This window comes from Prunus mume, linkage group LG1 (assembly GCF_029339155.1).
Source record: "Prunus mume cultivar Tortuosa linkage group LG1, ASM2933915v1, whole genome shotgun sequence".
NCBI classification, from domain to species: Eukaryota; Viridiplantae; Streptophyta; class Magnoliopsida; order Rosales; family Rosaceae; genus Prunus; species Prunus mume.
The window spans coordinates 4,672,723-4,685,562 of record NC_142698.1 but is presented as its reverse complement, the minus strand read 5'-3'; the positions used below and the strand labels follow the sequence as shown (position 1 = coordinate 4,685,562).

At 42.8% G+C, this 12,840-nt stretch overlaps 1 protein-coding gene and 2 long non-coding RNA genes across 3 annotated transcripts; all 3 read right to left on the bottom strand.

Moving 5' to 3' along the window:
• Positions 1–2,612: 2,612 nt before the first annotated feature.
• On the bottom strand, positions 2,613–3,534 carry LOC148920794 (uncharacterized). Its single transcript, XM_089044161.1, has 5 exons — positions 3,435–3,534; positions 3,303–3,359; positions 3,067–3,225; positions 2,774–2,993; positions 2,613–2,697 (listed from the first exon to the last, which is right to left on the bottom strand). The coding sequence occupies exons 1-4, from the start codon at positions 3,475–3,477 to the stop codon at positions 2,815–2,817; spliced, it is 438 nt and encodes a 145-aa protein (XP_088900287.1). The 5' UTR covers positions 3,478–3,534; the 3' UTR covers positions 2,613–2,697; positions 2,774–2,814.
• A 2,768-nt stretch (positions 3,535–6,302) lies between these two features.
• LOC148920793 (uncharacterized) lies at positions 6,303–8,715 on the bottom strand. The gene is made up of 3 exons (XR_016123534.1): positions 8,640–8,715; positions 7,398–8,050; positions 6,303–6,445 (listed from the first exon to the last, which is right to left on the bottom strand). It is a non-coding gene; the product is annotated as an uncharacterized LOC148920793 (long non-coding RNA).
• A 48-nt stretch (positions 8,716–8,763) lies between these two features.
• Positions 8,764–10,475, bottom strand: LOC107881888 (uncharacterized). Its single transcript, XR_016122686.1, has 3 exons — positions 10,336–10,475; positions 10,015–10,197; positions 8,764–9,180 (listed from the first exon to the last, which is right to left on the bottom strand). It is a non-coding gene; the product is annotated as an uncharacterized LOC107881888 (long non-coding RNA).
• Between the last annotated feature and the right edge of the window lie 2,365 nt (positions 10,476–12,840).

Here is a 12,840-nt window from a genome sequence, read left to right as displayed (position 1 = left end):
GCTCAGAGAGGAACAAGAAGAGAAACTCTTCCAAAGGCACGCATTACAAATCCTCTTCTTCCTCAATACATATGATTGAAGTGAGTCGTAAGAAGATGCAGAGGAATCGGAAGAGAGAGAGGTTGCAGTTGGGAAATGGCAAAATTAAAGCATCCAATCAGTTGTAAAACCCTTACAAAACCTCCAAGGGATCAAAAGCCGCCACCATTCATAGGAGGGTTCGTTCCAAACAAACCTATGCAGAACAAAGTATATTCCTTCGATCTGACCAAAGTAGATGCTTTGTTTGATGAAATGTTGCTACAGAAAGCAATAGAGACGCCTCACAGAATGCCCAAACCAGAAGAACTCAAGGGCAGACAGTATTGCAGATGGCACAATTCTTGGAATCATTCTACCAATAGTTGTGTTGTTTTCAGAGATGTTATACAGGAAGGGATAACAAATAGAAGGTCAAGCTAGCAGTAAAAACCTCCATCCGTCACCACAGATCCTTTTCCCCCGCCACAAGTTAATATGGTCAACCTAAATTGGCCAGAACGAAAGAAGGACAGAACAGCTATAGAGATTGACTCCAGTAGAAAGGTAATAGTTTCAAAGGAGACTATGGAAAGACCAAAAGCAACCATTTCACTGAATAGTGCTCGCAAAGCAGGTGCAAGTGTGAGGTCGAGCTGGAGGTAATCCTGAAAAACAGGATCTGCCCACTCCAAGTGTTTTTGACCGGATTGGAACCACGCCCCAGGATAAGGCCAGACAGAGAAACTACCCTAGGCCTGTCCAATCCAGCAGAAGAATGACTAAGCAGCCAAGGAAGAAAAATCAATAAGAGTGCCCAGAAGTGATAAACCTTATGCCATCATTGAAGGCGTGGTATTCTGTCGGGAAAAGTGGCACTCAACAATGGAGCCGACAAGAACCCAAAGGAGGAGGGTTCGCAGACAAGATCGCATATTCTCAATAACGAGAAAACGCACAGGTGCTTCCAAAGGCCAATCTTGCCAAAAAGGGAAAGAGCTGTAAATATTTCCCAGCATGAATAAGCAATCTCTCAACCACAGAAGTTGAAAAAGCAGAATCCTCAAAGAAACCTTCTATCCATTCTACCTCCGCCTCAGAAAATCTACTTAAAACTCCCCGACCAGAGGAAAAAACCGATCCTATTCCAGGAGAAGGGCAAGGAGACTGGGTTGAGGAATATGAAGAGGAGCAATGGATTATGAACCATCTACGATGACCGGAATGCGCGCCTCAAACAGAAGAACTAGGAGAATGGACGGAGGAGTATGATGGAGAATAGATGGATTATGACGGAGAATTGGATGCGGAAACTGAGGCCTTCGGTGCAGAATTGGAGGACTTGTTACGTGCTGACCTAGGCATCAATATGGTGTTCATTCTGCCAGAAAAGTTCGGGCAGTAGAAGGACAGAAGAGCACTGACGGAGACGTATTTTCCCAAGAAAGTTTTGAATGCAAAGTTATGTATGAAGAAATGCCAGAATAAAGAAACGCATCCCAGGACAGATGTAGGAACAACCCACAAGTTGGCTACAGATCAGCCTTTGCTTCTCCAAACCAACCAAAGAAATGGCAAACCACCTCAGACCCTTGTTTATAACAGCAAACTTTGGGGGTGTTCCTATTCCCAAAACTATGGTAGATGGAGGTGCAGCCATCAACCTTCTGCCTCACAGAATGCTGAGCAAAATGGGCAGAACAGAAAAGGATTTAATTCCAACCCGCCTGACCGTCACCAATTTCGCAGAGGCATCACCAAAACCCTTGGGATCCTAGATGTGGATGTCTTAGTAGGAAGCAAGAAGCTGAAGGTTGCATTCTTTGTGGTAGATACTACCTCTACCACTTACAATGCATTGCTTGGCAGAGACTGGATTCACTGAGTCTATGTGTTCCTTCCACTCTTCATCAGCAGCTAGCTTTATGGAATGAAGAAGGCTACATGGAGATAATAGAGGCCGATCCACGGCCATTTCTACCTTCTGCCATGTGTTGTGAGGCAAGGTATTATCATGATGACCTTGGTCCTTTCACCTTCTTTGGAGTCAACCAGAACGGCCGCCCCCATGGTGTCACGGCCCAGAGGCTCATTGAAGAAGGTCTAACCAATTCCTTGGAGGATTGGAACAGACCTTTTGTTCTAAATTTCCATAGCACTAATGTCTAGTCCTAATCAACAAGAAAAGGATCGAGCTGCAACAATTCGGTCCATTACAAAAAGATGTTGATATACCGAGGAAAGAAATTTTTTGCAGAATCCAGCCATCAATATGGCAGAATTCACTCATGAAAGCACGGAAAGCCAGGAGGAAGAGGAACTACAGGAGGAAGTGCTAGATTTTGCACCAGCCGCACTGGATGACTCTCCGCCAGAGGTAGAAAATCCTTTGCAGGAAATAAACTTAGGAGCAGGGGAGGATCCAAGGCCTACCTTTATCAGCGCACTATTGAAAGAGCCACTTCTACTATGGTTTCAGGAGCAGGAACCACTTTTTGATTGTTCCCTGTGCCTCGATCCAATTTACTCGCCGATCCTCACCGCTGGAGCGGCAAAGGAATGTTCGCCTCGATCATCAAAAGGGCCACCTCCGAGTTGGTTAGCCCTGCCTCTATATCTTCCTCGCTGCTTCCGAGCCAAGGCAATGCTCTCCGCTATCACCTCAGCAGGAATTTCCTCCTATGGATGCACAGAAGTTAGAACAGGGAAATAAGAGTGCAGCAGAAACAAATACTGCCAAGTATATAAAACTCACATCTTCTTCCACTGTTTTGGCCTTCTCTTGAGGCTCCTCTCCTACCTCTTCCAGCTCTTCCAGCTCCCTTTCTTGCTCCACACCAAAGCCTCTCTCATGTCATCATCCGTGCCAGAAGTGGTGGTAGGAACTGCCCTAGTTCCCTCCGGGGCCACATATTCTTCTACAATCTTCTTTCTAAGTCTTTTTGACTTAGTAAGAGGAGGAGAAGGACTTCCAACTGCAACAGACAAAAAATAAGTTTGACAGAACAAGATTATGAAGAATTCAAAAAGGAAACTGTCAAAGAATACCTGGAGTCATAGACTGGGCAGTTTCTTTTCTCTTTCTTTTAACGGGAGAAGTGGCCTCAACAGGAGTCTGTTCTACCTGATCTTCTTCTTCTTCTTCTTCTTCCTCTTCTCCATTCCCGGAGGGCAGCTCCAGATCCCCGGCAGCAATAACAGAATTAACTATGCAGAGGACAAAAGTCAAAGGTCAAACCAGTAGAAGAGTAGTAGGAGAAACTGAATAAATATCACGAACTTACCAAACACCTCTCCACTTTGGGCTGGTTGGCTCCCTATATTCTTTGTCAAAGAGGGATCTGAGTACAGACAGAAAAGATTAGCATCATCACTAAAAACAGAATGGGCAACAACAGACAGAACTGAGAGATTACCTTCTATAACTTGCATGTTGATGTCTTTGATGGTCTGCACCATGAATTTGTGAGTCTCTTCGTCTGAATGGACATTCCAATTGTCCCAGCCCTTAAAAAGGACCTGGTGCGGTGGTTGGGAAGCAGTATCACGAATCGGCTTTCCACTAGCATCAAACTCCGCAGAATCGCAGGAGTTCAATTCCCATGAAGGATAAAAGGCATCTGCACTATTGTTGATTTTATTCACCGCACACCGGCATCTTTGTGGACCTCCAAGTCATCCGCCCCCTCCAAGAAGACCCCGACACGCCTTCAGATGACTTGAGGGGTATGAGCCGAGGGCAGCAAGTTGCCTTGCAATGGTTGGGATGGTAGACTTCGCCTAAATGATAATTTGGAGGCTTTCCTCCTCCATGAGGCAGATCTGGTAAGGTCACACTTAGGAACTTCTTCCTAAAGTCCGGGCCTGCAGATTCTTCTTCTGCTCCTTCTCAAACACGATGTCCAGTTGAAACCACTGATAGGTCCTCCCGATCACCACTTGCCATCGCTACACCTTTTGGTACAATGCCCAAGATCATCGTACTCATCGATTGATCGCAGGGACTTCACGGCAACAATGGTTGAGCCGTAACTCGTCCTCGTGCGTAACTATATCCGAAACCTTAACTCAGAAAATAGACTCGCAGCTGATCCAATCATCCGTAAGGCACGGGAGCGCATGATGATAGCGGATAGTCCAGTGGTGGCGGTATGCGTGTTCTTGAATAGATGGGCCGTAATCAGAGGCCCAGTCCAACATCGCATGATTATGCAGAGCTTCGCAAATGTCTATATTCGCAGAATCGCAGAAGAGCGATTAGGCAAAAACAAACCTGCTTCACCAATACAGAAGAACAACATATGTCTGATCTTTGTCCTTCTCAAAGACTAAATTTTTCGAGATAATTGAGAATGAGCACTGTTGATCGTACGGGAAGTAGTGAATGGTTTGGCTAGCTTCTCACGTCTTTCTTCCCGTGATAATCACCAACAAAGATCAACAGTCTTCCATGAGGCCTGCACGTAAGGTAACTGGGAATTTACCATGCGCCAATTTAATTATAAATGTCATTTAAGTCCAAACTGCTCAAAACGATTCGCACTTATGGGGCATTGTTTGGGCTAAAATTGACACACCCAACCAAAAAATTAGGCCCGTAATAAAGCCGCAAAAATCAAAGAAAGATGGAAGCCCAAAACTGTAAGAGACTAGCCCAAGGCTCATCGTGAGCAAACAGCATAATCTGGGCCTCACAGCCCAAAATAATAGGAAGAGGAGCCAAATAGGAACAATCCCGTGACATCTCTGGGATAAAGAAAAGTCCAAGAATGGCAATCACATAGAAGAAGTGATTGAAGGGTTCATGACATCAAATTGATTCTCAAAATCAAGATCAAATCCCTCTTGCAAAAGTTTTAAAGAGCAATGCATCAAGATTTAGCTTAAAGGTCCTGTCAAAATTTTGGGCAGCGATACTTTGTTTTTAAGGCTTGCCAACTTGTCGAAAGATTTCAAGAAGTTCACAAGAGCAAGTTCTCCCAACCAAGCAATATATATATGTATATATATAAGATGTACGGATTACAACATGCCTTAAGCATTCAGAAATTAATGCAAGTTCCAAAGTGGTTCAGAGTACATAATAAAGTCATAACGACATAGTCGTAGATTATCCAAAAGTACACACCATCGCAAAACGGTTACACATGTCAAGATTAGTACATCTTATGGTATCAAGAAAGATGGAAGTGTGCACTGAGCAAACCAATCCTGCCAAAGAAAACAACTTGCGAAATAAAGGAGGCAGATTTGCTAAAAGGTGCGGTGGTAGTGGCAGCTATGTAGGATGTTCCGAGAAGAGGAGAAGTAGAAGGCAAGACCGCTAGAAGATGCAAGGCATCACGGCAGTTATGTCGCATGTTCTGGAGAAGAGGATGAGTAGGAGATAGCATCACTGGAAGGTGCAGGACAGTGCCGCAGCTATGTTGGATGTTTCGAGAAGAGGAGAAGTAGAAGGTAGCACCGCCGAAGATGGGCAACACCGCAGCTATGTCGCATGTTCGAGAAGAGGATGAGTAGGAGGCAGACTCACCGGAAGGTGCAGGTAGTGCCGCTTTGCATGTTAGATGTTCCGAGAAAAGGAGAAGTAGAAGGCAAAGACTACTGAAGATGCAAGGCAGCGGCAGCTATGTCGTGTGATGTTCCGAGAAGAGGATGAGTAGGAGGCAACATCTGGAAGGCGCAGGCAAAGGCTGCAGATATGTTGATGTTCCAAGAAGAGGAGAAGTAGAAGGCAAGACCACCGAAGATGCAAGGCGGCTGGCAGCTTATGTTGAATGTTCCAAGAAGAGGAGAAGTAGAAGGCAAGACTACTGAAGATGCAAGGCGCGCCGTAAGGCTTATGTCGCATGTTCCGAGAAGAGGATGAGTAGGAGGCAAGATCGCTGAAGGTGCAGGCAAAGGCTGCAGCTATGTTGGATGTTCCGAGAAGAGGAGAAGTAGAAGGCAAGACACCGAAGATGCAAGGTAGCGCCGAGCTATGTCGCATGTTCCGAGAAGAGGATGAGTAGGAGGCGATCGCTGAAGGTGTAGGCGCGCAGCCATGTCTGGATGTTCCGAGAAGACGAGAGTATGAGGCAGATCGCTAGAAGGAGCAGGGCATTGTCTGCTCTCAGATCGGATGTCCCAAGAACATGGGGGCTATGGGAATCATGCCACCATGCACTATTGCTAAAGCCAAGGGGAACACCTGCGCATGCAAACAATCTTGGAAAAGTCACAGAGGAGGAATTTCCCGAGCCATAATGATACAAACGCAAAGAAGACGATTAATCGCTCTTCGCCTACTGTAACATCTTCACAAGCATTCTTGAGCAATGGAGGGGCCTTCCCCTCTTCAATTTATCATCCGTTGAATAAAGGTGGCCACTAATAATTGACGACGGGTTAGTGGATGCCATGGCAGGTCTTGACAAGCAATGAATCCCTGCAAGAATTGCCAACAAAGAATACGCTGAAAAAACGGCAAAGCATAAAGCTAGTTCTCTGTGTTAAAGCCAAGCAATCTCCACACTAGCATGCAAGCCATATGAACTTTACAAGCCAAGCAAAGCAAGCTATCTCATGCCAAGCGAAATGCATAAACAAAAAAAATATTTTTGAAGCATCATGCAATCTATTACTCGAGCTCATGATAAGCAAATTTCCCATTCCATGCTCAATCAATCATTCCAGCAGACCCTTTTTCACAAAGCAAGTGCTACAAACTGAGCACTATTTACCTCATAGTAACCTTTTTCACAAAAATGAAATACCTACGAGTTACACAGCATCCTTGCAGACCCATCATACACATGTTTATGTCTATCCCTATAAAGCCAAAAAAATAAACAGTTACCCATGACCAAATTCTAAGCTCATAAAAAATAAAAATAAAAAGAAACCAATGGTGCTTTTCTTAGCCTCTAATCATATGCATTAATCATACGATTACAAGCATGCGCTCGTGATGCATATAGTTCAACAACAAAAAAGCGGGTCAAGAATGCAGACACGCAAAATATATGCCAAGCAGGCAAGTCAAGCTCAGCCAAAGGAAACACTTACAAATACCCAAGCATCATACAATTTATCCATGGCAAGTGTTTAAATTTTCAAGCAATTCCCATGACAAGCAAATTCTCCCTCAAAATGCAAAAGGATTCAAGCATTGCAGAGCATGCACTCTATCAATTTCTATTTCCACAACATGGGAGAAAAGTCCAAATTTATTCAAGCATGCGAAAAACAAGCCTAGGCCAAGATATCAGTCTATATCTATTCCTACAGAGTTAAAAAGAAGGACCTGAGATTCCAGTGAACGAGCAAAGCCCATGGGCATGAAGAACCCAACAAGCCCCTCGATAGATTCAAGAAATTGCAAAGAGGAAGGGACATACCTTGTCAATCACCTCAAAGGACGACCTCAAATGCACCAAGAAAGAAGGGAGGTTGGTGCTGGAAGAAGGGTAGTTGGTGCCGAGAAGGGTAGTTGGTGCTAAAAGAATATCGTATCTTCTATTTCACGTTACCATCTCCTTCAGCACCATTGTTGATTTCATTATTTATGCAACCAACTGACCCATCATTGCAATTATCCCCATGTTTTTCTGCGCAGACTTTGGCACCATCATTATTTTCAGGCATGCTTAAGAATTGGTCTTTCTGAAGATGGATACTTCGGCAACTAATACTTGCAAGAACTTCTTCTCATGGCTATACGACAACTCCTGAAAAATCACAAGCTTTATTCATGCAATTGCACTACAGCAAAATTTAAAGCTTTTCAAACAAAACATCTTGCGAAAGGCTTATGGGGGCTTAAGAGAATCCATCATAGCAAACAGCACATGCAAACTCCAAATGACTTGGGGGCTTCATGTCAAGCAAAAGAGAGAGACAAGAATCCTGAAGCTGTTGTAAATTTCAATTTTCCTCTTGGAGGAAAGCAAACTGTTTGTTACTTATTTGGAGGAAAACAAGCTGTATGAATCTCTTCCAGCAACTCGCTTAGCCTTTTCCTTCTCATCTTCAGTCTACTTCTTCCAAAAATCTTCTTTGAAGCAAGTTGCAAAAAAAAAAAAAAAAAAAAAAAAATTTTAAAAAATTTACAAGTGGCCTCTACTTTGTTTCTCGACCCTGAGTAAGCCAAAGAGAATATAACCCAACTCGTCAACCAATTGCTGACCGCAACAAGCTGACTTGAGGGCTTCATGCCAAGCAAATTCAAGGAAGGACACCGTGTCATCCAAACAAGCAAACCCATATACCTTTTTTGCCACACAGTATAAATCATCTCTTTGATTACAACAAGCCTAGATAATCTTGCATTATGGTGAGAAACAGTTTTCTATTTCCTTTTGAAACAAGCCAAGTTACATTCTTCCAACTCCTACTCTACAAGCAAAGAATTTTTGGCGCTTGCCTTATTTCAAATCTTCTTAGCCCCTGTCCTATTTCAAACATCATGCTAGTAAAATTTATCCCACAGCAACAGTTCAACAAACTCATCACATCTTTGGAAGAAAACTCAAAACGGCCTCAAGAACTAGCTTGTTCTCTTTCTCACCCAAAGTCCCTCCGATCAAGCAATTCGAATCTTTCATAAACCTTCATATTGCAAGTCAAGATGAAAAACTCACCTTTATTCTATCAAGATCCCAGCAAATCAGTAAGAAGATGGAATTCCTCATGCTTTGGAACCTCTCAATCAAGCTTCTGAAAAAGAAACAAGGGAGTCCGCTTGTGATCAAAGCCGAAGGAACTAGTAAACAGAAAGGGGGTGCCGGAAGTAGAATCGCTATTAAAGCATAATGTTTTCCAAAGACAAGTTGCAAGAGACCAAGACTCACTTTCATGCTATCAAATTAGACTTCTCATGCTTTATCATGTTGTCGAGCTTTTAAAACAAGAGAATATGTTAGCCAAAATCAGACGCCGGAAAGGTACTCATACACAAACGGATGTGCTGGAAGCATAATTTTCTCAAAGTGCAAGCAAACTCATCTATCAAGCATTTGACAAAATTCACAAGGTGTGATACCAATTCACATACCAAGAAATTTCATTTCATTCAAGCATTCCAAGCAATTCGGGCATTTCAAGCAAATTGAAGAACTCATGCTCTTGCGACAATACCATTCCACTTCATGCTCTCACGACAATATTGCTCAAGAACATGCTCTAGCAATACTCAGATCAGCACTCAATACCAACAGAAAGGACATGCTAAATTCCCAAGCAAAAGCAACATGCCAAGCAAAACTTATACACAAGTTTTCCAACCATCCTAGCTAGAATATCCCACCTTTAGAAAATCACTATAAATCAAGCTTACAACCAACAAATCCCAGACTTTCCAGATTAGAACTAGACATATCAAGCTTCATTTTCCCAAAATTTCGTTGCATTTCAAGCTAGGGAAGCATGTCAAACAGATTTCTAAGACAGCCTACACAGCAGAAACTGTACAGCTCCAACACCTTAACCCTTACTATGAAATTCCACCGAAAATTTATTTTTTCTTCAAGTGATGCAAGACCAATTCCAACATAACCATTGAGAAGTCCATTTTTATATCTCAAAAGCTCCAACTCAGATTCGAAAAGAAACATTTCAAAAGTTCAAAAAGCAGCCAGCAAGCTACTTTGAGATATTTTGACAAACACTTGGCATGCATACCCAAGTGAGCTTGTATAACTCTTGTTTATCACCAAGCTAGAATCCTAAATCAAAAGCTCAACCTTAGAATTCGATTTCTAGTTCACAAATTCTGGGAAATACAGAGGAACTCAAGCATTCAAGCATAGAAGACAAGCATGCAACAAAGGCATCAACATCAACTCATGAACATGCTTTAGAAAAATGGAGGTAGAGAGCACTAGAATGGGTGGATGATCCTCAATTTTGGATATGTTATAGACAACATAATTTCAAGCAAATTTTGTGAAGCAAGCGCAATCATATGAGTATCATAAGTTAAAGACACATGCAGAAGAAAAATCTGCAAAAACTCACCAGCCATGGATGAATGCAGAAGTTGCAAACCAGCTTTGAGGTATCAGAAAATTTCAAAAAATTCTGCAAATTTTACTGGCTATAGTACTCGAGCAGATGAACAACTTTGATTGAGGAAGTTTTCTGATCCGAGCTTCCGAAATATGACTTATGTACTGATGCACAATACCCACGGGTTTGGGTCTTGAAGAAGAAGAAGAAAGAAGAGAATGAGAGAAAATCAGAAAATAAAGCACATCATGCCAAGTTCAGCCTTTTTATATACAAAAAAGAGGTCAGAGCAAGATTAAAGTAAGAAGAGGAAAAGGTAGAAACCCATACCAACAGTTTTGTTCACACGGAAATTGGCACCCTTCCAGCAACTCGAGCAAATCAAAGAAAAGGGAATCCCAGAAGATTAGTGCGAGCCCTTCCTTGCTAGCACCCATGTTGTAAGCACTCACGTTGCTGCAATAACAAAATAGGTCAAAAGAGGGTTTGATGCTTGACAACCAAAACAAAGGGCAATATTCATGGATGAAGGGAACCCAGCAAATTCCTCAATAAATCCAAGAGAAAGCTAGAGAAGGGACATACCTCGCTAAAATCCCAACGGGTGACTTTGAATACACCAAGAAGGGAGCGAAATTGAGAATCATAGAGGAAAACCACAAAAAGGTCCCTTCTAGCAACGGTAGAAGGGCTTCTTCGAAGGGAGAAGGGTGAAGGGTTAAAATCGACTTGGGCTCTTTTCCCAATGCGGAGGCGATGTTTTCCACTTGATCTTACTCTCTCACTCAGTTTTGAGCTGGGGAACAAGGGAAAACGAAGAGAAGAAAAGTAGGAAGAAGTTGGATCTGGTGCAAGAAAAGGGAAGAGAAAGAAAGAAAATAATAAAAAAGAAAGGAAGAAGGCGTTTGGCATTGGGAAACTCGCAAATAACCGCTGGGGCCAATTATGACACGTCGTCATTTTGCACGCGGGAAGAAGAGAAGTTCTCTACAAATACAAATCTGATTTTTTGGGTTGGGTTTAATTATTCGGCCCATTCCAGCGCCTGTCCTATTTCAAATATCCTTCCAGCACCTGCCATGTTTTCAAACATCCTTCCAGCACATGCCCTATTTCAAACACCTTGCCAGCACCTGCTTTATTTCAAATATCCTTCCAGCACTTGTTATATTTCAAATATCCTTCCAGCACATGCCCTATTTCAAACATCCTTCCAGCACATGCCCTATTTCAAGCATTCTTCCAATATCTAGCCATAATGTCGCACGAATATCACCTTCATTGAAGTTTTGTCCTCTAAATTCAAAGTGTTCGGAGGCTGGTGCTATAAAATCAAACACAATGGTGAATCCAAGCTTATTGCATCCGCAACTCTAAGATTGGATCCCCACTATCCACTAGCACGTCCGGCTACTGTCAAATGACATCCACCATGCTAAATGTCCCAAAAGCCATATTAAACCATGCTACCTTATCCAAAACCAAGCATCCAAGCATGCAAGCCAAAATCAAGCATAACCAAGTATCAAGCCAAAATCAAGCATACATGCCAATGCTAAGCATCAAGCCAAATACCAAATATACAAGTCAAAGCAAATCATGCAAGCCAAAATCAAGCATACATAACTAATATTAGATACACAAGTTAATGCAACTCTTGCAAACCACAATCATGCAAAATCAAGCCTCTCTAGTCACTCAAGCAAATAAATCATGCGAGCTAAGTAGTGATCCTGAGCTAATCCAACAAGCATTTTCTTCTATATCATGCCACAAAATAAGGCCAACTCTTGGTAACTCTAGTAAGTGACCTCCAAAATTACAGTGTCTAGGAAAGTTCTTCAAGGCAACACCCTCGGTGTTTAAGAAGGATTGGGTTTTAAGCGGGACCATTGTGACCCCTCCAACCTTCTCGGAAAAGACCTGGCTGTAATTTCAGAGACTCTTAACCTGTTATCCTTGAGTTGCTCCTAAACCCATGCCATGCCATGTCACGGTAATTTATTTTGTGCTGAAAATTGATTATTCGGACCATTTCAATACACATTCATGGCCCCAATAATCAAGGGGGCTAATGTTGAGGCCCAAAATATTCACGGTTCGGCCCAAATAAATTCTCGGCCCAATGCGATGCTTTACCAAGAAGAAACCCGATTTGGGCATGCGAAAGTTCATCATATGCGCTTGCACACATGCCACGCCAAACGACACGCCACGCTAAGCAAGGAATTATCATTCCGCACCTAATCACGCCACAAGTTTAAGTGGGCCCCAAGCCACTCAAATACCCGGGGCTTGCTTGAGTGGGTTGTGGTATGGATGGTAATAAATTGTCATGAGGCCCATTGATGGACCAAGAAGTGGAGGTTCCGGGTTACTTGGGAGCCTCGGAACCCAAGCCCATTTCTTAGGCCCAAACATGTGGGTGAGCACAAAAGAGAAAGTAGCCCAACCAAAATAGCCCATTACTCCAACCAAAATAGCCCATCACTTCAACCAAACTAGCCCAATACTTGATGAAGTTAGCCCATGTACTTGATAAACCAACTTATTGTCATAGAAGGCCCAAGCAACCCAAAAAAATATATCTGCAAATCTTCAGCACCTAGCTGAAAACAAAAGCCACGTTGAAAGCCAAAATATCCATGTGTGAAAGCTGCTGGAAAGCTCCAGCACATGGGAGAAACAAGTTTCAAGCAAAAACTTCCAAATGACCAAGGGATATTGGAGCGCAGATCACCATTTGAACCAGCATGCATACCCATTCCTTCCCTCATCAGACCTAGCCTTGGAAAAGGAGAGAAAAGAAGGAAGAAAGATGGCTGAAAATAGAAG

Bases quoted from the DNA above. Each gene is read 5' to 3' on its own strand.
- LOC148920794 (XM_089044161.1), bottom strand. From the start codon at position 3,477: ATGGTGCAGACCATCAAAGACATCAACATGCAAGTTATAGAAG. The intron at 3,360-3,434 runs GTAATCTCTCAG...GTCTGTACTCAG, and splicing joins CAACATGCAAGTTATAGAAG to ATCCCTCTTTGACAAAGAAT. The intron at 3,226-3,302 runs GTAAGTTCGTGA...TCCTCTGCATAG, and splicing joins CCAAAGTGGAGAGGTGTTTG to TTAATTCTGTTATTGCTGCC.